The following is a 27,751-nucleotide window of genomic DNA, read 5'->3' as shown; positions in this document are numbered from 1 at the left end:
AGAGGGCTGCAGGCCATGTCCTGCTGAGGTGACAGATGGCAGCTGGGGAGAAGGAGGGACAGGAGCTGCACATCCCCTCTGAGCCACAGCTCGTGGCTTGGATGTGTCCAACAAAGAGCAAGTGGCTGTGAAGGCCTCCAGCTGCCCAAACAGAGGGGCCAAGGGGAGGGCTGTTGGTAAGAGGAGCTCCAGGCTGGTGGTGGCAGCTGCAGCTGCTGGGTGAGACACCAGGAGGAAATTGTTCCTCAGGAGCCGGGGGAGACACTGGAACAGCTTGCACAGGGAGCTTGAGGAGGCTTCAAGGCTGGAAGTGTTGAAAGCCAGGTTGGATGAGGCCTTGAGCAGCCTGGGCAAGCAGGAGGTGTCCCTGGGGGTTGGAACTGGATGATCTTGAAGGTCCCTTTTCCCCCCAGCCCATTCCATGAATCTCTCAAATGCTCCAAGGGGCTCAGTTCAAACTTGTGACTGTCCTTCACCTCCAGCTTTGTTATGGATTGAGGAGGATGGATGGGGTCCAAAACCTTCTTTAGATGGTTTGAGAAAACAAAAAGGAGGTCTAAGAATGTTCCTGCTGGAAGCTCACCCAAAGCCAAGGCTTTACCCACCCCCAGGCCCCACAAGTGGCAGTGGTGCTGTGAACCACAGCACTAAGTTCCCTGACCTTCAGTGGCCTGAGGAGAGTAGAAGATGGGTGGAGAGGAGAGCTGTGCAAGATCCTCAGGACATCCTTCCTTGGTCACTGCTCCTGCTGGAAGCTGTTCCTCCAACTCACCATTTCCCACCAGTCCATGGCTCTGTCCCTGCCCTTTGCTGCTCTCCCTGCTCCAGAGCAGGAGCTGGTGGGTGTGAGCCCTGAGGGGCAGGGAAGGAAGTTGCTGTGCCCAGCCTGTCCTGCCCTCCCCTCACAGCAGGGCTGCCATGGTTGGGTATTGTCCCAGCAGAGCACACCCCACAGGAAAAAGCGCTGCTGGGGAGGAAGCAACTTTCCATCCCCACCTTCAGCCTGACCACCACGCAGGAGGACACTCAGCAAAAGAAGTCCAAAGGAGCAAAGCTGACCTGAAAAAGGTCTTTAGATTCCAGTGGAGTGGGGAAAAAAAAAAAATCAACCAAAAGGACCATTTTTGGCCCAGGAAGGAGAATGCCTCCTCAGAAGCTTGATGGAAAGGATGAAGAGCTCAAGCAGCCCCAACCCCTGAGGAGCAGCCCCCACAGCCCTGCTGGCCCTGGAGGCTTTAGGCTGGAGAAGAGGAGGCTGAGGAGAGACCTTCTGGCGCCCTACAGCTCCCTGCCAGGAGGCTGGAGCCAGGTGGGCGTTGGGCTCTTCTCCCAAGGAACAAGGGGCAGGACAAGAGGAAATGGCCTCAAGTTGCCCCAGGGGAGGTCTAGGTTGGACATGAGGAGTAATTTCTATCCCAGCAGGGTTGTCAAGGCCTGGCCCAGGCTGCCCAGGGCAGTGGTGGAGTCCCCATGCCTGGAGGGGGTTCAAAGCTGTGGAGATGTGGTGCTGAGGGCCAGGGCTCAGCAGGGAGCTGGCAGTGCTGGGGTAAGGCTTGGACTGGATGACCTTAAAGGTCTCTTCCAATTCCACGTCCCAGCTTCTGGCTGCTCCTGCTGCCGTTCTGAGTTTCCTTCTGTAGGTGGAAGTGTTGTGAAGCACAGAGCACGGCCCTGCCTGCACAGCCTGCACCACTACCTCTGGGGGGTTGCCCTGCACACCACAGCCCAGCAGGAGGTGAGGAAGGGGAGAGGAGCAGAAGGAGAGGAAGGGGAGAGAAGCAGGAGGAAAGCAAGGGGCCAGTGTCCTGTCCCATCAAACACTCCATCAGCACCCAGCTTCAGGCTGCCAGGAGCCCCTGCTGGGTGACCAGCAGTGCTGGGAGAGTCTCACCTGCCAGGGCTGTGAGAGGCTCTGGCCTGCAGAGCTGGTGCTGTGCAGCCTGGAGAAGAGAAGGCTCCAGGGAGACCTTGGAGCAGCCTTCCAGTGCCTGCAGGGGGCTGAGATGGAGCTCCATTAAGGACCATGAGTCATGGACATGGTCTCCAGCAGGCAGAGGCAGCTTTGGGTTCTGAGGAGTTTCATCTGCTGCAGACCCACCCCCAACACCCCCCCTCCCAGCCTGGCCCCTGCTGCCCACACTCCACAGCACTGTGGGGGTGGTAGAGGAACAGCGGGGCTGGACTCAGTGCAGCCCTGGGGGAATGTGGCATCAGCTGCAGCTGCTGCTGCCAGCTGAGTGCTCCTCAGCTGACCTGGACATGGGAAAAAGTGAGCTCCCAAGTCAAGAGAAGCAACCCCCAGCTCCTTGGGGCTTGGGTGGTTGCATTTCTCAGGGACCTGTGCAGCGACAAGGCCATTTGGGCAGGACAAAGATGATGAACCCCAAACCAACTCCCTCAGCAAGGACATTCAAGCAGGATGAAGACCATGAACCCCAAATGAACTCCATCAGCAAGGCCATTTGGGCAGGACTAAGCCCATGAACTGCAGCAGCAAAGTTCAACCTGCTGCCCTTGCAGTGGCTCTGCAGGTTGCTCTCTCAGTGCCTCTGTGACCAGCAGCTCTCTTCAAGGCCTCCAAGCAGGTCCTTGCCAGCTGGGCCTCCTCCCTGGCAGTGAGGAGGTGGCAGGCTCCCATCCATCACTTTCCATGGCACCTAAATGGGCAGATGGAAAATCCCATCCAGGTCACACTGCTCATCAGCTCCTGCCAGAGCAGGGCTGCTCCTCACACAACATTTTCCATGGCATCTTTCCTGGTCACTTGGATTGACTCAAGCCCAGGGGCTCCACCACTCCTCCCTCCCTCCCCTCCAGATCTTCCATGGCTAACACAGCTCCACATGAGGACATTTTCCTCCCTGCAACTTTCCTTTGGTAAATGTCAGCCCAGCATGGGACCCCCCTGAACGATTTCCACCCTTCTGCTGCTGTCTGCCACCCTCAGGCTTCATTCTGGGCCTGGCACCAGATGATCCTTGAGGTCCCTTCCAACCTGGCAGTCCCTGAGAGGTTGTTACAGAAGCAACTTCTTAGCCCAGAATGGCTTGGGGTGGAAAGGACCTGGAAGCTCAGCCAGTTCCAACTCCCTGCCATGGGCAGGGACACCTCTCACCTGCTCAGGGCCTCATCCAGCCTGGCTTGGAACACCTCCAGGGAGGAGAACATCCACAACCTCCCTGAGCAACTGCCCAGTTGCCCAGGGAGGTTGTGGATGTTCTCCTCCCTGGAAGTGTTCAAGACCAGGCTGCACAGGAGAAACTTCACCAAAATCCCTTCAACCCAACCCATTCCATCACTCTCTGAATCCCTGAGTCCAAGCAGGTTTCTCAGGTTGTTGTCTTTCACCTCAGGCAATGGGATCTTAAAGGAGGGGAAGTGGCAGAGCTTTCTTTAATGCCTCAGACAGTGCAGTTTGGCCTCAAAGTGAAGACAAAACTTAGCCTGGAGTCATGGAATGAGTTGGGTTGGAAGGGACCTTGGAGATCATCCAGCTCCAACCCCCTGCCATGGGCAGGGACACCTCCCACCAGCCCAGGTTGGTCCAGGCCCTGTGTGATCTGATCTGACCTGACCTGACCTGCTGGAGACAACCCAAGGCAGTGTGGTGCTTGGTGAGGTGGCCACAAACTCACCATGGGTGAAGCACCTTCAGTCTCCTGCAGGCACACCCAGCCAAGCTCTGCTTTCATGACCCAAAGGGACCACGAAGTGTGGCTGGGCTAGAAGATTTCAAACATTTGCTGCCCACCTAAATGGAGTAAAAAGAAGAGGAGCAGCCCAGGGAGGTGGTGGAGTGCCCATCCCTGGAGGCGTTCCAGATCCCTGTGCCCATGGCACTTGGAGCCATGGTGGGGTTGGGTTGAAGGTTGGACTCAGGGATCTCAGAGAGCTTTTCCAACCCAGACAAGTCTCTGAGGCCATGATGAGGAAAGCAAGGGAAGAGTCTTCACCAGCACTAGAAGTCTGATGGCACTCTGTGGGGTATGTGGCTGTATGTAAATGAAGATGTCACCACCCATGGCCTACCTGCAGCTCTCCATCCTCATCCCCCTGCAGAGCTGAGGCCTCACTGGACATCCACAGCTGCTGGGAGGGCCATGGACAGTCCCACAGCAGCTGCCTGCAGGGCCCTGAATTAGCTGTGCACAAAAACCCTGCACAAACTTGGCTGCAGATTATTCCTCTTGGCATGGCAGGGGCTGGAAGGAACCTCTGGAGCTCAGCCAGTCCAAGCCCCTGCTCCAGCAGGGCACCCCCAGCAGCTTGCCCAGCAGCACAATGCCCAGGGGGGGTTGGAAGCTCTCCACACAAGGACACTCCACAACCTCTCTGGCCAGCCTGCTCCAGCCCTCCAGCACCCTCACACCAAACAACTTTCTCCTCCTGTTCAGGTGGAACCTCCTGGGCTCCACTTTGTGCCCCTTGGCCTGTCCCTGGGCAGCACTGAGCAGAGCCTGGCCCCAGCCTCTTGCCCCCCAGCCTTTAGCTCTTGCTGAGCATTGCTCAGATCCCTCTGGGGCTGCTCTCACAGCTGTGTGCAGCCCATCCTGAGCTGTCCCCATGGCTCAGCAGTACCCAGGACCAAGCCCAGCCCTGAGCCCAGCTCTGAGCCCAGCTCTCCCCAGTGTGGGGCTGGTTGGGTTTTGGTGATGGCTGTGAGAGGGAGCTGGCCCTCAAGGGTGTCCAGGGCTTTGTCCTTGCTCCCACAGCAGCCATGCAGGGCCCTCTCCCACACTTGCTGCCCTAAGCCCTCCCTTGTCTTCTCCTGTCCTCTGGCCAAGCCTCCTTTGCATCACTGCAGACCTTTCATGCCCCACTGCCTGCAGCTGGCTGCCTCCAGCCTCTCCTCTGTCCCTAATTGCTTCCCACATCAAGCAGTTCCCAAGCTTTGAAGCACTTCCAGCAGCCACCAGCACAGCAGGGAACGTGCCTGGAGAAGGCTCTCTGGGGATCTGCCACCTTCACCCCATCTGGGGAGCCCACAGCTGGACAAATACTCCAGCTGTGGCCTTACCAGGGCAGACAAGCACAGGGGGAGGACCTGCTGGCCACACTCTGCCTGCATCCTGCCCCAGCTCCAGCTCTGCTTGGGTTCTTCCAGCCCTTGTAGCTGAGGGCTGCTCCATGATGCTCCTTCAGCTCCCTGGCAAGCAAGATGATCAGAGAGTGAGAGGGTTGGAAGGGACCTCAAGGCTCAGCCAGCCCCAATTCCCCTGCCATGGGCAGGGACACCTCACACTACAGCAGGTTGCTCACAGCCACCTCCAGCCTGGCTGCAAAACCCTCCAGGGATGAGGCTTCCACCACCTCCCTGGGTAACCTGTGCCAGTCTCTCACCACCCTCCAGGGGAAGAACTTCTTCCTCATATCCAATCTGAATCACATCCTGCTGCTGACCTCAGCTCAACAAGCAGCCAAGGTTCCATCTGGACAACTGCAAGGAGGAGGTTTGAGGAGCTCTCTGGAGAGACAAAGAGAAGCCATGCAGGGCCCAGGTGTGGTTGGGAGGGGTTTTATTCACCAGCTGGGCACAGCTGCCAGCATGGTGCCATCACCCCAGTCACACCCCCGGGGTTCAAATCTCTCCAGCATGAAGAGTTCCCACCCCTCCTGCCATTTCATTATCCCAACAAAAATCATTTGGAGGCCAGGAAGAGCCACGCCCACCCCCACCTCAGCAGTGGCTTTGCTGCTTCACACCATGCAGGCTGCACCTGGAGTTTGTCCTTCACTTCCTCACCACCTTCCAGCATCCCAGCTGGAGCCAAGCAGCAGCTCTGCATGGTGGAGATCTGGATGGATCCCATGGATTCTTGATGCTCCCATTCAATATTCTTCAGTCCTAGGAAATCCTTCCCAAGCAAGCTGGCTGGGCTTGGGCTGAGGCAGGGACTCTCCCCCAGTTTCATTCACTTGCTCTGTTTTGGGGGGGGAAACACCTGCAGGCCTTCAGCAACCTCCTGCAGGGAACCACTTTGTGGACCATCAGGAGCCACATCAAAACCAGCAAGCAAAAAAAAAAAAAACCTCCAAACCATCTCAATTTCTGTAAGAGAACAGAAAGCCAGCCCAGGTTTTAACCCTGATCAACACATTTGATGGTCCATGGCAGGGGGCTGGCTCCAGCTGCTGTTGTCCCCACACCTTGAAATGCTGCTGAGATACCCAAAGGCTTTCTTCTGGAGCCTGATCTCTTCCAGGGGGGAAAAAACTGCAGGCTGGCCCCGCCCAGGTCCTCCGGCCCAACTCAAAGCTCTGTTGATCACTTGGCTCCCTGCTTGCTTCTGCAGTATCCTGGCAGGAATCAAAGTCTGGCACCTATGGGAAAAGCTTCTACCTGTGGTGGACATGGCAAGAACACTGAGATGTGTGGGGAGCAAGAAGTCCATCTCCATGTCACCAGCTGGGGCTTTGAGTCCTGTGGGACATCATCCAGGGGACCAGTGCTGACCCATCAGGAGGCACCGACTGCTCTAACCTCAGCTGCTGCTGCACCAAGTGGCTTGGGACAAGCCCAGGTCCTCCTGCTTGGCCTTCCAGACCTTCACCTGCACTTGGGGCACAACCATCTCAAAGGCTCTATGCTTGGAACAGAGTGGTTGGAAACTGCCCAGAGGGGAAAGCCCTGGGGGAGCTGGTTGACAGCAGCTGAAGGTGAGCCAGGGGGTGCCCAGGGCACCAACAGCCTGGCCTGGAGCAGCACTGGTGTGGGCAGCAGGAGCAGGGCAGGGATCCTGCCCCTGGACTGGGCACTGGGGAGGCCACACCTTGAGTGCTGAGCTCAGTTTTGGAGCCCTCACTCCAAGAAGGACATTGAGAGGCTTGGAGCAGGTCCAGGGAAGGACAACCAAGCTGGGGAAGGGTCTGGAGAACAGGGCTGGGGAGGAGCAGCTGAGGGAGCTGGGGGTGTGCAGCCTGGAGAAGAGGAGGCTGAGGGAGACCTCATTGCTCTCTGCAGCTCCTGAGAGGAGGCTGGAGCCAGTGGGGGCTTGGGCTCTGTTCCCAAGGAATAAGAGAGAGGCTGAGAGGAAATGGCCCCAGGTTGCCTCAGGGGAGGTTCAGGTTGGCCATGAGGAACAATTTCTCCCCACAAAGGGTTGCCAAGGCCTGGCCCAGGCTGCCCAGGGCAGTGGTGGAGTTGTGATTCTGTGATCTTTGGGTTAAAGCCATAGGAAGTCTTTAACTCTTTGTTCATTAGCACAGTTGGGGACATGCAGAGAGAGGAAGCTCTGCCCATGGGCAGGACATGGATCTGCCAAGTTTTCATCATTTCCTCCACCAGTGACTGTGGCAGGGGGCTTGGGACTGGATGGTCTTCAAGGTCCCTTCCAACCCAAACCATTCTATGACTCTCTGAAGTGCTGACTGTCCCCAGACAGAGCACATTGTCACACCAGAAACCAGCAGGGAGGTGGCACAGCAGAAGACACAAACCAGGAGACCTCCAACAAAGTGCTGAGGGAAGGCAGTGCTGGCAACTGGCAACTGCTTTAATGCCAGCTGCTGGGGATGGGCTCCCCTGGGAGACACAGCAGTGTCTTGCTTCTCGCAAAGCAGCAGCAGCTCCTTGCTGACAAAGCAACACCATCCTGACATGAGCAGCAGAGAGGAAGCACTGCGGGTGGAGCTGTGGCACCTGCCTCGGCCCAGCCTTGCCCCCCATGGGTGCCCTCAGGCCGTGTGCGTGCAGGACGCCACCAGAGCCGGCTGGGCCAGCAGCCTCCTGCTCCTGTGCTGCTGCAGAGAGGTGGTTCTTGCCCTGGCAGTCTGTGCTGGGCTCAGAGCCGGCAGGGTCAGGCTGCTGTGGCACTTCCCAGGGGCTCCGGAAGCTGCTGGGAGCGCGGAGCGCGGCGGGGGCGCGGCGGGGCCGGGGCGGGCGCGGGGCCGGGCAGGGGCGGCAGGACAGCCTGGGCTGCCCCGGGCCAGGGGCCGCGGGGAGGAGGAGCAGCAGGAGAAGTTTCCACTCAGCTTCTTGAGCTGCAGCACTTGCTCCCGGGCTTGACTCAGAGCTGCAGTCAGCTCGCAGCGCTCCTGGCACTCCCTGCGCACCGTCTCCTGCAGCAGGCAGCTCTGCAAGCACAGACAGAGGGCAGCTGGCAGCCGGGCCAGGGGCACAGCGACCCTGCCACACAGCCTGCCCCCAGCACACACACGGGCACCCCAGGGAGAGGGGGCAGCTCCTCTTCTCTCTTTCCTTTCCCTCTACTCCTCCACTTCCTATTTTCTCTTTTTTTCCCCCTCCTCTCCTTCTTCTCCCCTTTTCCCTCTCCTCTCCTCCCCCTCTTCCCTCTCATCCTCCCCCTTTTCCCTCTCCTCCTCCTTCTCTTTTCCCTCTGCTCTCCTGCCAGTGGGTTTCACCCCAGCAGAAGGCAGGCTGTGAGCTGGAGGAGGCTGCAGCAGCCACACATTTCCCAGTCAAACCAGCCAGGCCCTTCCCCAGCCAACTGCCTACCTCCTCTTGAACTTGACTCAAGTTGTGAATCAGCTGAGTCCTCTCCTGGGTTAATTTTTCCAGTTCCTCTGCCTTGTGCTGAATTTCTTTCCTCATGTTCCCCAGCAGTGAGTCACTGCTGTTCTTTTCCATGGTCAGCTGAAACTCAAGCTCAGTAACTCTTCTTTTAAGGCTCTGAATTTCTTTTTCCTTATCTTCATCTTTCTCTACCAGCCTCATCTGGGCCTCTCGGAGCTTCTTCTCCAGAATTTCTGTCTCCATCCTTAAGCTGTTGGTGGCACTGGATATTAGTCCTGGTATCTGCAAGGAGATTAGACAAAACCTGAATCCATTCACGTTCAGGGGGGGTTAGATAAGTAAAAAAATCAATTAGCAGCCAAATGTTGATTTCAGGAGGGGAAAAAAAATCCCACAATGCCATAAATCTCCTCAAAGGCCACCAAAATCCCTTTGAGTTTCCATTAAAACTCCCAAAGGACACCAGAGAGCTGGTGAAGGAACCAAAAGAGGTTTGAGGAGTGGGGCAGGGGCAGCAAGTCAGAGTGCAGGGTCCTGCAGCTGGGTCGGGCCAGTCCCAGGCACCAATCCAGGCTGGGTGCAGAGTGGCTTGAGAGCAGCCCTGAGGAAAGAGCCTTGGGGCTGTTGGGGACTGTTGGGTGAGAAGCTCCCCTGGAGCCAGCAGTGCCCTCCTGCAGCCCTGTGGGAAAATGTTGTGCCACCTAGACACAGCAGCACAGAGGAAGGAGCTTTTGCTCCTTCACCTGCCCTTTGTCAATAGTTTATGGAACCAGAGAGCTGTTTGGGTTGCAAAAGGCCTCCAGGATCAGTGAGACCAAGCAGCAACCCAACCCTACCATGGCCACCAAGCCCTGGCCCCAAGTGCCATGGCCACAGGTTCCTTGAACCCCTCCAGGGATGGGGACTCCACCACCTCCCTGGGCAGCCTGTGCCAATCCCTCACCACTCTGGCAGCAAAGAAATTTTTCCTCCTCTCCAACCTAACCCTCTCCTTTTCAGGCCAGTTCCTCTCCTTCTATCACCTGAGACTATCACTGAGCAGAGCCCAAGCCCCAGCTGGCTCCAGCCTCCCCTCAGGAGCTGCAGAGAGCAATGAGGTCTCCCTCAGCCTCCTCTTCTCCAACCCCAGCTCCCTCAGCTGCTCCTCCCCAGCCCTGTTCTCCAGACCCTTCCCAATTTGTTGCCCTTTATATTTATTCTCTACTGCCACAAAACTTTGCTCAAGTGTCACTCACCTTCTTCTGGAGCTCCTCATGGTCCCTCTGGTATTTTGTGATGAGTCCTTGCTGCTTTTGTCTCTCAAGCTCCAGTTCCACCCTGGCTTCCTCCTTGACTTGCAGAATCTCTTCTATGTGTCGTGCCTCACCTTTGGCCAGCTCCATCTCCACCTAGGGAACAAGAGAGGCTTCAGGGTGTGGAGCAACTCATCCTCAGGTGCTGTTCACACACAATCACAGAACTGTCAGGGTTGGAAGGGACCTCAAGGCTCAGCCAGTTCCAACCCCCCTGCCATGGGCAGGGACACCTCACACCACAGCAGGTTGCTCACAGCCACCTCCAGCCTGGCTGCAAAAACCTCCAGGGATGAGGCTTCCACCACCTCCCTGGGCAGCCTGTGCCAGTCTCTCACCACCCTCATGGGGAAGAATTTCTTCCTCACATCCAATCTGAATCTCCCCACTTCTAGTTTTGTTCCATCCTGCCCAGTCCTATCACTCCCTGACACCCTCAAAAGTCCCTCCCCAGCTTTCTTGAAGCCCCCTTCAGATACTGCAAGGCCACAAAAAGGTCTCCTCAGAGCCTTCTCCTCTCCAGACTGAACAGCCACAGATTCCACACTGCCACAGCTGAAGGGATGTGACATTGGGCACAGGGAGATCTCAGGTGCTGAACAGAATGATTGCATCTATTGGAGGCTGGTGAGGGGATGGCTTCCCCCTGGCTGAGGGGGGCATGGCTGGAGCCTGCTCCAGGGGAGCAGGGAGCACCAGGGAAGAGGTCTCTCAAGGTCCACAGAGTCTCAAGTGGTGCTGGATGCCTAAATGTAGCTGAGCCTCCTGTGAAATCACCATGGAACCACTATGTGACTAAAGCCTTTAGCTGGCTTGGAAGAGCAGCTGAGGGAGCTGGGGATGTTCAGCCTGGAGAAGGCTGAGGGAGACCTCATTGCTCTCTGCAGCTCCTGAGAGGAGGCTGGAGCCAGGTTGAGCTTGGTCTGGAGGTTCCATGTGAGCAGGAGGAGAAAGTTGTTTGGTGTGAGGGTGCTGGAGGGCTGGAGCAGGCTGGCCAGAGAGGTTGTGGAGTCTCTGGAGAGCTTCCAACCCCCCCTGGGCATTGTGCTGCTGGGCAAGCTGCTGGGGATGCCCTGCTGGAGCAGATCCTGGGCTGGCTGAGCTCCAGAGGTCCCTTCCAAGCCCCACCAGGTGTGGTTGTGTCAGCTGGAGGTTTCTCTGTGTTCTGGACAGCCAGCAGAACACTTCACCAGGATGCAGTAGCAGCCTGACCCAAGACAAAGCCAACTCCGTGGCAGTTTGGATTCTTTTGTCTGATGAGGCCATTTTTGGAGCTCTCTCAGGCTGTAATTGGTCTCTCCTGCTGGGAGCAGCCTCTCTCCTGTGCTGATGTCAGGCTGAACAATCCCCAGTGCTGATGCAGGCAGCCTGACCTCCTTCTAAAATTATATCCTGTGGCAGAGAGGTGAAGAAGACACAAAAGGCATGAAACTGATCTTAATTGCTGCTAGTCCTGAGGCTAAATAAAGCTCCCAGACACTTATCACCTCCTGCAGACAGCAATTTCAGCCCCCAAAGATGACATCAGGACATCCCAGTTATTGTTCAAGGCTCTGCTCAATTTTGCCTTCCCTGATTTGCCTCTTGGTTTTTCTTTTTCTCTGTTTGAATTTCTGACATGAGCTTTGGGAGGGTTTTTGGTGCTTTTGTGGAGAGAAGTTGCAGATTAAAGTCAAGTTTACAGCTCCCAGCTGCTGGTGGAGAAGGAAGCAGTTTGGCTCTCCTATCTCAGAGGTCTCTCCCAAGCTCAACAGTTCTATGCTGCTGTTCCACTGGGAGTCTCCAGCTCCCAGGGGCTGCCAACTCACCCAGCACAGAGTGACCTGGGAGTGATGGTTGGCAGCAGCTGAAGATGAACTTCCAGACCTTCCCCTGCACTTGCTGCACAACCCCCCCAGGAAGGCTCCAGGCTTGGGGCAGAGTGGCTGGGAACTGCCTGGTGGGAAAGGACCTGAGGGTGTTGGCCAGCAGCAGCTGGAGATGAGCCAGGGGTGCCCAGGTGGGCAAGAAGGGCAGCAGCAGCCTGGGCTGGAGCAGCAATGGTCTGGGCAGCAGCAGCAGGGCAGGGATTGTCCTCCCACACTGGGCACTGCTGAGGCCAAACCTCAGATCCTGGGCTCAGTTTTGGGCAAGAAGGACATTGAGGAGCTGGAGCAGGGCCAGAGAAGGGCAACCAAGCTGGGGAAGGGTCTGGAGAACAGGGCTGGGGAGGAGCAGCTGAGGGAGCTGGGGGTGTGCAGCCTGGAGAAGAGGAGGCTGAGGGAGACCTCATTGCTCTCTACAGCTCCTGAGAGGAGGCTGGAGCCAGGTGGGGGTTGGGCTCTGCTCTCTAGGAATAAGAGATAGGACAAGAGGAAATGGCCTCAAGCTGTGCCAAGGAAGGTTTAAGTTGGCCATGAGGAACAATTTCTTCCCCAAAAGGGTTGCCCAGCCCTGGCCCAGGCTGCCCAGGGCAGTGGTAGAGTCCCCATCCCTGGAGGGGTTTAAAAGCTGTGGAGATGTGGTGCTGAGGGCCATGGTTTGGTGCTGAGCTGGCAGTGCTGGGGTAAGGCTTGGACTGGATGACCTTAAAAGTCTCTTCCAACCACAACCATTCTGTGATTCCATGACCCTATGCTTCAAGGAGAAGGACTCTGTCCTGCAGAGCTAAGCCAAGGAGATCAGAGGTTCAGTGGGCTCCTCACACTCAGGCTTTCACAGAATTATGGGATGGCTTCAATTGGAAAAGACGTTTGAGACCCTCCAGCCCAACCCTTGACTTCCTCTCACCATGGCCATGCCAGGGCACCCCTCCCAAACCCTCTGGAGCCTGGGGAGTGAGGATCAGAGCTGAACACCTGCCAGGCCTCCAGCACTCCAACTGAAGTCCTTCTGCAGCCAGCTCCAAGCTCTGCAGGGAGCTCCCCCGCAAGCCAAACCTCTTGTGCAAAGCTCCCTCCTGGCACCTCTGCACTTGGGGAGGCAGTGCCTGGCTCAGTGCCTCACAGCTGACTGCAGCTGGAAGCAGCCCAAGAAGCCATCGGTGGTGCCCAGCCAGCATTACCTTCTCCCTCCAGGTATCCTCACTCCTCAGCTTCTGCCTCAAGGAGTCCTGCAGCTGCTCAGTTCTGTTCTGATGAGAAAGCAGCATTAACTCCCTGGAAACCACAAAAACTCTTATGTCAGTGCAGGCTCTGCCCAGCCTGCTGGCATGCCAGCTCCCTCCCATTAGCTCCTTTGTGGAGACCTAATTGTCCTTTGTGGAGATCTAATTGCCCTTTGTAGACCTAACTGCCCCTTGGGGCTTGTCCTTTCCTCTTTGTTTCCAGCCCCAGAAGCCTGCCTGGAGCCCTGAGCACTCAGCCACCACTCAGCATTTGCATGAAGCTTTCTGAAGCTCCTGGTTTAAAGACACTCTGGAAGTTGCTCCTCCTGCCACACTCCCATCTCAAACCTCAGGAATTTCAGCATTCCATAAGTCCAGTTCTGAAGAACTGTTAGAAAATGCAACACAGCCATGGGGCAGATCCAATGAGCTCAGAGCACTGCTAGCAGGAATTAAAAACCACTGCTGGGACTGGAATTAAAGTAACCAAGCAGAGGTTAGAGGTTGACCTGCTGGGAAGTAGCTCTGAGGAGAACAACCTGGGAGTGCTGGGGGATAAGTTCCCCAGGAGTCAGCAAGGTGCCCCCAGGGCCAAGATAGGCCAATGGTGTCCTGGGGTGCATGAAGAGTGTGGGCAGCAGGACAAGGGAGGTCCTCCTGCCCCTCTGCTCTGCTCTGGTGAGGCTGCAGCTGGAGTCCTGGGGCCAGTTCTGGGCTCCCCAGTTGCAGAGAGACAGAGAACTGCTGGAGAGAGTCCAGGGGAGGCTGCAGAGCTGCTGAGGGGCCTGGAGCAGCTCTGTGAGGAGCAAAGGCTGAGAGCCCTGGGGCTGAGAGCCTACAGAAGAGCAGCCCCAGAGGGATCTGAGCAATACTCAGCAAGAGCTAAAGGCTGGGGGGCAAGAGGCTGGGGCCAGGCTCTGCTCAGTGGTGCCCAGGGACAGGCCAAGGGGCAAGGGGCACAAAGTGGAACCCAGGAGGCTCCATGTGAACAGGAGGAGAAAGTTGTTTGGTGTGAGGGTGCTGGAGGCCTGGAGCAGGCTGGCCAGAGAGGTTGTGGAGTGTCCTTGTGTGGAGAGCTTCCAACCCCCCTGGGCAGTGTGCTGCTGGGCAAGCTGCTGGGGGTGCCCTGCTGGAGCAGGGGCTTGGACTGGCTGAGCTCCAGAGGTCCCTTCCTACCCACACCATGCTGAGATGTGTGAAACCATCTCTGGTGATTTGCAGACTCTGTCTGCCCCTCAGGTGTGAGTGGGAGCAGCTGAGGGGCTGGCAGCAGAGGGAAGGCTTTCATGGCTTTTACTCTTTCTAACTGGTTCCCCAAAAGACAGCCTAGGCTGAAGGTGTCAGCCCTGGTGCCTCTGCTCCAGTTACCTTTCTTGTTTCAACACCACCACCTCTTCCTCTGCTTGTTGAAGAAGAGCTTTAAGTCCTTCCAGCTCACTTTCAGACCGACCAATTCTCCTTCTCAGATCTTCTTCCTTCCTTTCTTTCTCAGCCACCTCATCCTGGAAGTGTTTGCACAGCTGTTGGCAAGCTAGGAGAGAGTCCTCCTTTCCCTTCAGCTCTTTTGTAAGCCTACAGATGGATCAAAAAGCATCACAGGAACTTAAATCTGGGCACCTGGACCCAAGTGCTGTGCAAATACACACAAAGTATTGCCTAAAAGTGCATTAAAATCAGATTTTTGCCCTCACTGCTCAGAAATGTCTGAATCATGCACCAGAACGTCAGCCTTTACCTTGACTCAGAGATTCCACTTTCATGTTTCACCTTTTTCAGCTCATTCTGACAGGCATCAAGTTCTGCTGATTTCACCCTAAGGACAGAGGAGCATAAAATAAATATTGGGTCCTCCCCCCAACAAAAAAAAAAAAAATCAGGATGATGCAGCAGAGCCTCCTGAAGGCCTTGCCCATGCCCACGGGAGATGATGAAGAGGTGATTGGTGGCTCCACCAAGGGCAAACCATGCCTGACCAACTTGGTGGCTTTCTGTGATGGAGTTCCAGCATCAGTGGATAAGGGAAGAGCAACTGATGGCATCTCCCTGGACATGACACTCTTCCCCAGGGCATCCTGGTCACCAGACTGGAAAAGCATGGGCTGGAGGGGTGGCCACTCACTGGGTAAGGAGTTGGCTGGAGGGCTGCACTCAGAGAGCTATGGTCAAAGTCTGTGTCCAAATGCAGAGCAGTGAGCAGTGGTGTCCCTCAGGGCTTGGCACTGGCACCAGTGCTGTTTAACATCTTTGTCAGGGACTTGGACAATGGCTTTGAGGCTCCCCCAGCAAGTCTGTGATGACCCCAAGCTGTGTGGCCTGGCTGACAGCTGGAGGGAAGGGAATCCATCCAGAGGGACCTGGACAGGCTGCAGAGCTGCACCCAAGCCAACCTCATGGAGTTCAACAAGGCCAAGGGAAGGTCCTGCAGCTGGGTCAGGGCAACCCCAAGCACAGATCCAGGCTGGGCAGAGAATGGGCAGAGAGCAACCCTGAGGAGAAGGCCTTGGGGGTGTCAGTTGTGACAAACTCCCCAGGAGCCAGCAATGGTCCCTGGCAGCCCAGAGCCAGCTGAGTGCTGAGCTGCAGCCAGAGCAGGGATAGCAGCAGCACAGGGAGGGGATTCTGCCCTCTGCTCTGCTCAGACCCCACCTGCAGCACTGCCTCCAGCTCTGGGGCCCCAGCACAAGAAGGACCTGGAGCTGCTGGAGAGGGTCCAGAGGAGGTCACAGAGATGATCAGAGGCTGGAGAAGCTCCCTTGTGGGGACAGGCTGGGAGAGTTGGGGCTGGTCAGCCTGGAGAAGAGAAGGCTCCAGGGAGACTTCAGAGCAGCCTTCCAGTACCTGAAGGGGCTCCAGGAGAGCTGGGGAGGGACTTGTGACAAGGGCTGGGAGTGGCAGGATGAGGGACAATGGCTTTGAGCTGGGAGAGGGGAGATTGAGACTGGAGAGGAGGAAAAAATTCATGAGAGTGAGGGTGAGGAGACACTGGCACAGGTTGCCCAAGGAGGCTGTGGCTGCCTCCTGCCTGGAGGTGTTCAAGGCCTTAAGCAGCCTGGGCTGGTGGGAAGCGTCCCTGCCCATGGCAGGGGGTTGGGACTGGATGAGCTTTGAGGTCCCTTCCAACCCAACCCAAACCAGTCTGTGAATCTCTGAATTTCTTGATCCCTTCTCTCCTAACTGCAATCTGCACTTGCAGCCTCAGCCAGGCTGCCAGCAAGGTTCATGCTGCAGAACAGGAGAGGTTTGGCAGCACTGCTGACAGGGTCAAGTGAGAAGATGACTGCAAATGAAGAACTCAGGGGCTGGGTAGGTCAGAGCTGGAAGCTGCAGAGGGCTTTGGTCATTACGTCACCACTTCACCATGGTTAAGCTTCCTATCTGCATTTCCACAGTCACAGAATGTTCTTCTCTGAAGCTGTGCCCACAGCACACTGAGAGTGTGGCTGCTGCACTTGGAAAGCCTCAGCTGCAGCTTTAGCTGTGCTGAGGAAGGCCTTTCAGTCACATTCCACACTCACTGCAGCACTAAAGCACTCTGCTGCTCAGCATTCTAAATATTTGCTGATCCCTTAGGATGGGATTCTGTGCATGCAGGAACTGCAACCAGAAAGTGAAGGTCAAAGAAGGAGGAACCTGTGGGGAAATCTCAGGCAAACAGACAGAAAGGGCTGCTGCAGGCTGGGCTCTGGGCTGGCAGCACCAGCTCAGCACTCTGCAGCTTCCTGTGGGCAACAGTCATGGCCGTGTCCTGAAGTGAATTCAGAAGCCAATCCCAAAGTGAATTTAGAAGCCAATCCCAAAGTGAATTCAGAAGCCAATCCCAAAGTGAATTCAGAAGCCAATCCCAAAGTGAATTCAGAAGCCAATCCCAAAGTGAATTCAAAAGCCAATCCTGAATTCAGAAGCCAATCCTAGAGTGAATTCAGAAGCCAATCCTAGAGTGAATTCAGAAGCCAATCCTAAAGTGAATTCAGAAGCCAATCCCGAAGTGAATCCAGAAGCCAATCCCGAAGTGAATCCAGAAGCCAATCCCAAAGTGAATTCAGAAGCCAATCCCAAAGTGAATTCAGAAGTGAATCCCAAAGTGAATTCAGAAGTGAATCCCAAAGTGAATTCAGAAGCCAATCCTAAAGTGAATTCAGAAGCCAATCCTAGAGTGAATTCAGAAGCCAATCCTAAAGTGAATTCAGAAGCCAATCCTGAAGTGAATTCAGAAGCCAATCCTGAAGTGAATCCAGAAGCGAATCCTAAAGTGAATTCAGAAGCCAATCCTGAAGTGAATTCAGAACCCAGTCCTGAAGTGAATTCAGAACCCAGTCCTGAAGTGAATTCAGAAGCCAATCTAAAATTAGTTCAGAAGCCAATCTAAAGTGAATTCAAAAGCGAATCCTGAAGTGAGTTGTGCAGTGCACCCTGAACTGATTCCTGAAGTGATTCCTGGAGTGATTCCTGAAGCCCATGGCAGAGGGTTGGAACTGGATGATCTTTAATGTCCCCTCCAAGCCAACCTGCTCTGTCAGTCTGTCCTGCTCCTGTCTGTCCCCTCCAAGCCAACCTGCTCTGTCAGTCTGTCCTGCTCCTGTCTGTCCCCTCCAAGCCAACCTGCTCTGTCAGTCTGTCCTGCTCCTGTCTGTCCCCTCCAAGCCAACCTGCTCTGTCAGTCTGTCCTGCTCCTGTCTGTCCCCTCCAAGCCAACCTGCTCTGTCAGTCTGTCCTGCTCCTGTCTGTCCCCTCCAAGCCAACCTGCTCTGTCAGTCTGTCCTGCTCCTGTCTGTCCCCTCCAAGCCAACCTGCTCTGTCAGTCTGTCCTGCTCCTGTCTGTCCCCTCCAAGCCAACCTGCTCTGTCAGTCTGTCCTGCTCCTTTCCATGACACCTTGAGTCCAGAGGTGGTGTGAATTACCCAAGCCACCCAGCACTTGGGGGTGAGAAATGAAGTGCTGGACTGAGCTGATGGAGCCCTCCTCTGAGTCCAACCCAGCTTCCACCCCCAGACCTGCCCAGGCAGGGAGGGAGAAATGCTTCAGATGAAGAGAAGACATCTGAGCTCCTGGGCACAACCTTCCCCCCTGCCCCTGCCAAGCAGCACAGCCTGGATGGAAATGATGTGTGCCAGCTCTGTGTGCAGTGACAAAGCAACTCAGCAGGGACAACTCTTACTTGAAGAGCTTCTTGTAGTGCTCCAGCTCAGCTGTTACCTTCTGCAGCTTCAGCCCAGTTGTCTCCACTTGGTTTGTCAGATCTGAAAACAAACAAACAAGAAACCACCTCGCAGGTTTCATGGCTGATTGGACAGTGAAAGAATTCACTTCCCCACAATGAAAGAATTCAATTCTCTACAGTTAAATAATTCTCTACAATAAAATAAATAATTCTCTACAACTAAATAATTCTCTACAATAAAATAAATAATTCTCTACAACTAAATAATTCTCTACAACTAAATAATTCTCTACAACTAAATAATTCTCTACAACTAAATAATTCTCTACAACAAAATAATTCTCTACAACAAAATAATTCTCTACAACAAAATAATTCTCTACAACAAAATAATTCTCTACAACAAAATAATTCTCTACAACAAAATAATTCTCTACAACAAAATAATTCTCTACAACAAAATAATTCTCTACAATAAAATAATTCTCTACAATAAAGCAATTCACTTTTCCACAATAAAAAGGTTCTCAGCCTTTGCTCCTCACAGAGCTGCTCCAGGCCCCTCAGCAGCTCTACAGCCTCCCCTGGACTCTCTCCAGCAGTTTTCTGTCTTTCTGGAACTGGGGAGCCCATAACTGACCCCAGGACTCCAGCTGTGGTCTCAGCAGGGCAGAGCAGAGGGGCAGGAGAGCCTCCCTTGCCCTGCTGCCCACACTCTTCTTTAACAACATCCTATCCTCCTGGCTGCTCTCTGTCCCATCCAGGCTTTCCCCTTCCCAGTGCCCAGTGCAGCCTGCGGTAGGCACCAGAGGCAACCACTCCAGCAGTTCCCTGTCCCTCTTGAACTGGGGAGCCCAGAACTGGCCCCAGCACTCCAGCTGTGGTCCCACGAGGCCAGAGAGGCAGAAAGACCAACCTCAACCTGCTGCCCACACTCTTCTTCATGCACCCCAGGGCACCATTGCCCTTCCTGGCCATGAGGACACATTGCTGGCTCATGGGGAACTTGTTGTCCACCAGCACTCCCAGGCAGAGCTGCTTCCCAGCAGGTCACCTCTCACCTGCTTGCCCAAAGCCCTGGGCAGCAGTCCCCTCTCAGGGGTGCCTGCAGAACCAACCCTGCTTGCCCTAAAGCTCCCTGAGAAGGAGCTACTCAGCTCCCATCTTGCTGTTGAGCATAACCCCTGCAGAACTACTGTCCAGCTCCTTAGCCAAACCTCCTCTCAGCTGTCCTGAAGCCCTCTCTGACCACCTCCCACTGCCATCACCCTGCTCTTACCTGCACCAAACCCCTGCACAATGCCACCAGACCAAGCTGTGGTGACTGCTGCTCAGAGCTGGCACCTTCTGCTCTGTGAGGGGGCACTCACAGAGCCATGGAATGGGTTGGGTTGGAAGGGACCTCAGAGATCATCCAGTTCCAACTCCCTGCCATGGGTAGGGACACCTCTCACCAGCCCAGGTTGCTCAGGGCCTCATCCAGCCTGGCCTTGAACACCTCCAGGGAGGAAGACATCTACAACCTTCCTGGGCAACCTGTGCCAGTATCTCCCCATCCTCACTCAACAATTTCTTCCCCATCTCCAGTCTCACTCTGCCCTCCTTGAGCTCAGTCCCTGACCCCCTCTGGCCTTAGCAGCTGCAGCTCAGCTGCTGTCAGACAGAAACTCCACAGCACAGCCCTGGTTGGGTCATGCCAGGCATGAAGCTCTTCTGTATGACTGAGTGTCTGCTCTGAACTGGCTGTGCCTCCCTCAGACTATCTGCATGTCCACAGAGGCCACCTGCTTCCAGTTCCAACACACAGCCTATTGCTCCCTGGCTGAGGACTGCAGAGCAGTGGACTTGCTGCTTCCACCCAAGGCAGCTCACAGGAGCCAGCAGAGGCAGAATGCAGTTTCATTTTCCCTTCACTGAGGTATGGTTTGGGGAACCAGCAGCAGCCAGCTTGGATTGAAGAAGACAACTTCTGACTCATCACAGCAGTCACTGATGAGAAAGAGGCACTGGGGGAGTCCCTTGCCAGCTCTCACCCAGAAGCAGAAAGGCTCTGCTGGGCTGCACCTGCTGCCCTCACAGATCCACAGGTTGCACTGGCTTGGAAGGGACCCTCAAAGGTCATCTTCTGCAGCCCCCCTGCAGTCAGCAGGGACACCTCCAACCAGAGCCACATCCATTCTGACAGGCCTCCAGCTGCAACACCCCCTGAGCTCTGTCCTTCAGCCAGGTCTCAGCCCACCTCACTGTCCCCTCCTCTGCCCCACATCTCCTGAGCTCCCCTGTGAGGATGTTATGTGAGACAGTGTCCTCAGCCTTGCTGAAGCTGATGGATTCCTTCCTCCAGAAGCCCAGTGGGGCCTCTCTGTAGCTAAATCAAACTCAGCACATCACCAGCTCAACACCCAGCTGGAGGGAAGCAGGACAACTCTTCACGCCACCCCATTCCTCTGTTTCCTCTTCCACTTCCAGAGCCCCCAGGCATTGCTTCAGCCAACCCATTAGCCACACTGCTCCTCCACCACCACCAACACCTTCCCCAGCTCAAACCCTTCCCCATCCTTAGCACCCAGCTGGAATTAACAATCCCTCCCCACCCCATTTTGCCAGCACTTACAGCAGGGCTGTTTGAACTGCAGCCCCCAGCAACCTCTGCTCTCTGTGGCTTCTCTAAGCTCTTCAAAGTGGGCTTTAAAGTGTTGCCCACTTCATGGAAAGGAAAAGACAGCTCCTGGCATTCCCTACTCCAGCTTCCCAGCTACTCCAGACAGCTGCCTGCATATTTCAATCATCCCACATTAGGTCTTCTTATGGCAGCAGCCCACTGCTAAGTTGATATTTAGCAACATAAGTAGCCCATGAAGCAGTAGCAGCAGCAGAAAGGTTTCAAAGCCAGAGTTCAAGTTTGAACCCATACAGAGAGAAACCTGGGACTGGAAAGAGGCTGAATTAAACCTGGAATGGTTTGGGGAACTAAAACTATCCCGGGATTAAGTGGAAGGGGAAAAAAACTGTGGCTGGGAATAAAAGTGAAAGCTCCTCACAGGTAGCAGCTCCTCTCCTCTTCTGCTGCTCCTCACCTTTCCTTGCCTCAGAAGGAAACCTCCTGGGTGTTCCCAAGGAACATTCTACTGCTTCTCTGGCCACGGAGGTGGGAGAAGCTCCATCCCTGGAACCAGTCCAGGTCAGGTTGTTTGGGGCTCTGGGCAACCTGCTCTAGTTGGGGATGTCCCTGCTGGCTGCAGGGGCTTGGACTGGAGGACCTTGGAAGGACCTTCCCTCAAATTCAAAGATTGCATTGGGTTGGAAGGTGTCCCAGGGGAGGTTTAGCTTGGGCATGAGGAACAATTTCTTCCCCAAAAGGGTTGTCCAGCCCTGACCCAGGGCAGTGATGGAGTCCCCATGCCTGGAAGGGTTTCAAAGCTGTGGAGATGTGGTGCTGAGGGCCAGGGCTCAGCAAGGTGCTGGCAGTGCTGGGTTGAGGGTTGGACTTGACCTTAAAGGTCTCTTCCAGCCTAAGTGGTTCTATATTTGAAGAGGGCAGGTGAGGAGGAGAGATCATGTGGCACTTCCCCAACTCCTGGGGGCAAGCAGCAGCTCTGTCCATGTCCCAGTCTCTCTCTAAACATAAGGAAGGAGCTTCCAAAATTTCCCTTTGAAGTGGAGAGGAAAACCAGACAAAAGCTGAGCTGGCAGCTCTTGGCTGGGTCTCCTCCTAAGGAGCAAACTCAGTGGAGATGTGGGCATGGAAAAGGCTCCCTCAGAACATCCCCACCTGGGGAGCTTCTGCCAGGAGGTGTGCCCTCACCTGCTGTTGTGTCCCACCTCCAACAGCACTGAAGGGCAGAGGCTGGAAGAGACCTCTGGAGATCATTGAGCACAACCCCTCCTGCCAAGGCAGGGTCACCTAGAGCAGGTCACACAAAAATGATCTCTTAGTCCCACAAACCCCAAGGGTTTTCCACCCAGCCAAGCCAGAAGCCTACAGCTGCTCCTCCCAACACTGAATTCATAGCTTCATAGAATGGGTTGGGTTGGAAAGGGACCTCAAAGGTCATCAAGTTCCAACCTCTCAAGAGCAACAGAACTCTGACAGCTGCATCACAAACATCCTCCCCAAGTGGACTTGGAGAAGGAGTCTGAATGGAAGGAGGAAATTGAGAGCTGATGGTTGCAAGGAGGGATTTAGGGGAGGTGATGGATGGAAGGAGGGATTCTGGGGAGCTGATGGATGGAAGGATGGAAGGAGGGATTTTGGACAGCTCATGGATGGAAGGATGGAAGGAGGGATTTTGGAGAGCTGATGGATCGAAGGAGGGATTCTGGGGAGCTGATGGATGCAATGATAAATTCTGGGGAGCTGATGGATGGAAAGAGGAATTCTGGGGAGCTGATGGATGCAATAATAAATTCTGGGGAGCTGATGGATGGAAGGAGGGATTTTGGAGAGCTGATGGATGGAAGGAGGGATTTTGGAGAGCTGATGGATCGAAGGAGGAATTCTGGGGAGCTGATGGATGGAAGGAGGGATTCTGGGGAGCTGATGGATGGAAGGAGGGATTCTGGGGAGCTGATGGATGGAAGGAGGGATTTTGGAGAGCTGATGGATGGAAGGAGGGATTCTGGGGAGCTGATGGATGGAAGGAGGGATTTTGGAGAGCTGATGGATGGAAGGAGGGATTCTGGGGAGCTGATGGATGGAAGGAGGGATTTTGGAGAGCTGATGGATGGAAGGAGGGATTCTGGGGAGCTGATGGATGGAAGGAGGGATTCTGGGGAGGTGATGGTAAGTTTGCAGTGCTCCCTGGAGATGTGATCCTCAGCACCTGGGCTGTTTCAGTCTTCACTCTGCAGTCTCCTCTAGAGTTCCACAAGCTCCCAAGCTGCTATGCAATCTGATCACCATGGGTTGGAGATGCCAGCACAGCAGGGTGGAGGACAATTTGCAGTCCCACTGATATGGACACCTTTGGCCTGCTGCAGGGAAATGCCAGAGCCCATGGAAAGTACACCCTGTGCACTGCCCTGCCTTGACTCACTGCCAGCAGAACAGAAACCAAAAGTGGCTGCCTGAGGAGGACAGAGGAGCTGCTACCCAGCTGAGGACATCCAAGCCATTGTTCATCTCAAGAGCCACCTGGAAGCAGGCCAGAGGAGAAGGAGGCAAAGAGCTCTTCTGTTTCCCCTTCTCTCCTGCTGGCTTGAGCCACACAAACAGTGGTTTGTAGTCTGGAGAGAGCTGCACTTCCACCAGGGCTGCCGGACAGATGAAGGATGTGGCCTCCAACCACCCACCCAAGAGCTCTCCACCCAGCCACCACCCAGCACAGCTGCCTCAGCCACAACACCTGGGATGGAGGCCACCTCTGCAGCCTGCCCAGGTGCCTCTGGAGGGATCCCTTCCCTCCACTGTGTCAACCACACCAGACACCTGGTGGCTTGCCCAGAGTGGGGCAGAAGAACACAGAGATGGTTCAGCTCTTCTAGAAGATGATCACTGCTGCCAGGCCCTTAGAACCTCCCCAGACTTCAGTAATTAATGACTTCTAAACACTAATCCCAGGAGCATGCTCCTGGCTTGCACAAGGCTGGGGGTGGTTGGAAAAGGCCTTGGATTTTGTTATCACAATCTGAAGCTGCCAAAATGTTGTTTGCAAACCCCCTGAACCTTCTGTTCCCTGCAGCAGGGCTGGGAGGCAGGAGCTGTGACCATGTTCTTCACAGAGAGAACCCAGCAGCACTGACTAATGAGCCTCTGGGAATGCTCAGGAGAGGTTTGTTGGGGTGGTGAATACGGTCTCCAGGATTTAAGCTGATGAGCACCTTCCCAAGCCTTGGCTTGCTCTGAGGCACCAGGCAACAGGGCACAAAACTAAGTGGTTGCCTCTGGTGCCCACCCCAGGCTGCACTGAGCACTGGGAAGGGGAAAGCCTGGATGGGACAGAGAGCAGCAAGGAGGGTAGGATGTTGTTAAAGAAGAGTGTGGGCAGCAGGGCAAGGGAGGCTCTCCTGCCCCTCTGCTCTGCCCTGCTGGGGTCAGTTCTGGGCTTCCCAGTTCCCAAACAGGGAACTGCTGGAGAGAGTCCAGGGGAGGCTGCAGAGCTGCTGAGGGGCCTGGAGCAGCTCTGTGAGGAGCAAAGGCTGAGAGCCCTGGGGCTGAGAGCCTGCAGAAGAGCAGCCCCAGAGGGCAGCTGAGCAATGCTCAGCAAGAGCTAAAGGCTGGGGGGCAAGAGGCTGGGGCCAGGCTCTGCTCAGTGCTGCCCAGGGACAGGCCAAGGGGCACAAAGTGGAGCCCAGGAGGTTGCATGTGAGCAGGAGGAGGAAGTTGTTTGGTGTGAGGGTGCTGGAGGGCTGGAGCAGGCTGGCCAGAGAGGTTGTGGAGTGTCCTTGTGTGGAGAGCTTCCAACCCCCCCTGGGCATTGTGCTGCTGGGCAAGCTGCTGGGGGTGCCCTGCTGGAGCAGGGGCTTGGACTGGCTGAGCTCCAGAGGTCCCTTCCAGCCCCTGCCATTCCACAATTCCATCATCTGCTCATTGCTGCCATTCAAACACAGCACTGCTGGAGCTCTCCTAACAGGACTGCTGCACAGCATCAAACCTAAACCCTGTCCTCAGCAGCACAAGTTGGCAACTTAATATAGGGCATCTGCAGCCTTCTCCTGTGCAGCCTCCTGGTTGCTTGTCCCTGGCATTGAAGGATCAGTGAAATTCCTTCACCATGGCCAGCACTGAGAGCTGCTGCACTCAATCTGACCATGACACCCTGTGCAGAGTGCAGCATGGGAAGGGCTGTGCCAGTTTGATGACTCAAGCCCCTGGCCAGGAACAGCACAACCTCTCTGTGTGCTCAAGGTCTTCACACATCTCAGCTTGCAGAACAGGGCCTGAACAGACTCTGAGAGGAATCAGCCTGCAATCAGGTCCTGCCTCAGGAGAGAGGAGCATTTCCAGGGCTACCTCTGCTCTTACCCTTGTCAAGAGGACTCTCTGGATACTTGAGATGCACCAGCAAGGGGAAATCAGCAGCAATTCTCAAGTGTAATGAATCCAGGGGAAAAGAGGCAGCCTCAGCCTGCTCTGCATTCCACCTCTGCTGCTGGCAGCCAGAATCCTCCCTGGCCTTCCACTCAGAAGCAGAGCATTGCTTTTAATGTTCCTAGAATCACAGAATGGGTTGGGTCAGAGGGGACCTCAAAGCTCATCCAGCTCCAACCTCCATGGCACTGGCAGAGACACCTCCCAACCAGCCCAAGCTGCTCAAGGCCTCATCCAACCTGGGCTTGAACACCTCCAGGCAGGAGGCATCCACAGCCTCCCTGGGCAACCTGTGCCAGTGTCTCCCTACCAAGAATTTCTTCTACATCTCCACTCTCAATCTCCCCTCTCCCAGCTCAAAGCCATTGTCCCTCATCCTGGCACTCCCAGCCCTTGCCCAAAATCCCTCCCCAGCTCTCCTGGAGCCCTTCAGGTAGTGGAAGGTTGCTCTAAGGTCTCCCTGGAGCCTTCTCTTCTCCAGGCTGAACAGCCACAACTGCAGAATCCTTCACCTCAGAGGACTGCAGGTTGGCACAGACCCAGTTAGACAGCAAAAGAGAATTCTCTCTGCCAATCAATCAAGAGGCAATTTGGGAAGCTCTCTACCAGCTTCATTGTTTTCCTCTTTTCCTTCATTTTTCCCCCTCCCCTCACCTGGTTTGTGTTCAAACAGACTCCTCAGCATGACCTTGTGTCCTTCAGAACACCCACCCCTGGGTCAGGCCTGAGTGGGGCTGTTGAGTGCTTTCACAGTAACAGCCAGAGACTGAGGCTGGGGATGAGGAAGGAATTATTTCCAGTGAGGGTAGGGAGAGACTGCAACAGGTTGCTCAGGGAGGTTGTGGATTCCCCCTCCCTGGAGGTGTTCAAGGCCAGGCTGGATGAGGCCCTGAGCAAGCTGGGCTGGTGGGAGGTGTCCCTGCCCATGGCAGGGGAGTTGGAACTGGATGATCTCCAAGGCCCCTTCCAACCCAACTCATTCCATGACTCCAGCCAAACTGCACTGTCTGAGGCATTAAAGAAAGCTCTGCCACTTCCCCTCCTTTAAGATCCCATTGCCTGAGGTGAAAGACAACAACCTGAGCAACCTGCTTGGACTCAGGGATTCAGAGAGTGATGGAATGGGTTGGGTTGAAGGGATTTTGGTGAAGTTTCTGTTTTCCAAACAGGTCTTGAACACTTCCAGGGAAGGAGACATCCACAACCTCCCTGGGCAACCTCAGGCTGCCCAGGGAGGTTGTGGATGTCTCCCTCCCTGGAGGTGTTCAAGACCAGGTTGGATGAGGCCTGAAGCAGCCTGGACTGGAGGTTGGAGCTGGATGCTCTTGAAGGTCCCTTCCAACCCAATCATTCTATGAAACTTTGGGGTTATTCAACACCTTTTTTTTTCCCCCCTCCCTGAAATGTCCAAATTCTCTTACCTAAGGTTTCCTTCTGCAGCTCATGGCACCTGCTTTGGAGCTCCTTGCCTTGCTGCAGTGAAGTTTGAAGCTGTTGGCTTTTCAGCTCAACTGTGTCAGCCACCAGCGTGAGCTGCTTCACCTTCTCTCGGAGGCTTTCGTTCTCTCTCTGAGCTTCTGCTAATTGGTGATTCAGTTTGGGGATGTCTGGGGAGGGAAAGGGAAAAAAAAAAAACAATGGCGTAGACTGCTGAGAGATTGACCTTCTTCAGGAAAAAAACCAAAGTGATACAGCTCAGCTCTGGCCTCAGTTTGATACAGGGCAGTGGAAGCCATGGATGGTCACAACACAATCCCAGCAGGATGAGCTTAGAGGTGAGCTCTGGAGATCACAGAATGGTTTGGGTTGGAAAGAAGCTGAAAGATCATCCAGGTCCAACCCCCCTGCCATGGGCAGGGACACCTTCCACTACATCAAGTTCCATCCTGCCTGGCTTTCAACACTTCCAGCCTTGAAGCCTCCACAGCTTCTCTGGGCAACCTGTTCCAGTGTCTCGGCACACTCCTGGAGAAGGATTTCCTCCTTATGTCCAATCTCAATCCAGCTGCTCTCAGTTTGAAGCCATCCGCCCTCGTCCTGTCCCCCTCCATGCCTTGGTCAAAAGTCCCTCTCCAGCTCTCCTGCAGCCTCCTTCAAATCCTGGAAGGCTGCTCTGAGGTCTCCCTGGAGCCTTCTCTTCTCCAGGCTGAACAACCTCAACTCTCTCAGCCTGGTCCCACAGCAGAGAGCTTCCAGCCCTGCCAGCATTGCTGTGGCCTCCTCTGGCCCTGCTCCAGCAGCTCCCTGTCTGTGCTGAGGGCTCCAGAGCTGCCCCAGCACTGCAGGGGGGTCTGAGCAGAGCACAGCAGAGGGGCAGAATCCCCTCCCTGCCCCTGCTGCCCACACTGCTGGGGATCAGCCCAGGCCAGGCTGGGGCTGGGCTGGCAGCATTCAGTGCTGGCTCCTCTCCAGCTCTGCACCCCCAGCACCCCCAAGTCCTTCTCCTCAGGGTTGCTCTCTGTCCATTCTCCACCCAGCCTGGATTTGTGCTTGGGATTGCCCTGACCCAGGTGCAGAACCTTGCACTTGACCTTGCTGACCTTCACCAGGTTGGCTTGGGCTCAGCTCTGCAGCCTGTCCAGGTCTCTCTGCATGGATCCCTTCCCTCCAGCATGTCAACAAAGAAAGGAACAAACACTCTACAAAAGAAGCCCCAGATCCTGCTGGCTCTCTCTGAACCTGAAGGTATCTGCACAACCTCACACTCTCATTC

At 55.3% G+C, this 27,751-nt stretch overlaps 1 protein-coding gene across 1 annotated transcript in view; it reads right to left on the bottom strand.

The window, feature by feature from the left end:
* Window positions 1-7,674: 7,674 nt before the first annotated feature.
* LEKR1 (leucine, glutamate and lysine rich 1) overlaps window positions 7,675-27,751 on the bottom strand; it is a 39,117-nt gene continuing 19,040 nt past the window's right edge. The window contains exons 5-12 of the mRNA XM_054385772.1: window positions 26,460-26,645; window positions 18,006-18,087; window positions 14,586-14,663; window positions 14,219-14,422; window positions 12,809-12,902; window positions 9,709-9,861; window positions 8,456-8,755; window positions 7,675-8,073 (exon numbers count right to left, since the gene is read on the bottom strand). Coding sequence (XP_054241747.1) covers window positions 7,675-8,073; window positions 8,456-8,755; window positions 9,709-9,861; window positions 12,809-12,902; window positions 14,219-14,422; window positions 14,586-14,663; window positions 18,006-18,087; window positions 26,460-26,645 — 1,496 coding nt within the window. The remainder of the gene's footprint in view (window positions 8,074-8,455; window positions 8,756-9,708; window positions 9,862-12,808; window positions 12,903-14,218; window positions 14,423-14,585; window positions 14,664-18,005; window positions 18,088-26,459; window positions 26,646-27,751) is intronic.

The sequence above is a fragment of the Indicator indicator genome, chromosome 13, assembly GCF_027791375.1.
Source record: "Indicator indicator isolate 239-I01 chromosome 13, UM_Iind_1.1, whole genome shotgun sequence".
NCBI classification, from domain to species: Eukaryota; Metazoa; Chordata; class Aves; order Piciformes; family Indicatoridae; genus Indicator; species Indicator indicator.
Note: the sequence above shows the minus strand (reverse complement) of the source record. Positions and strands in the feature narration are given on the sequence as shown.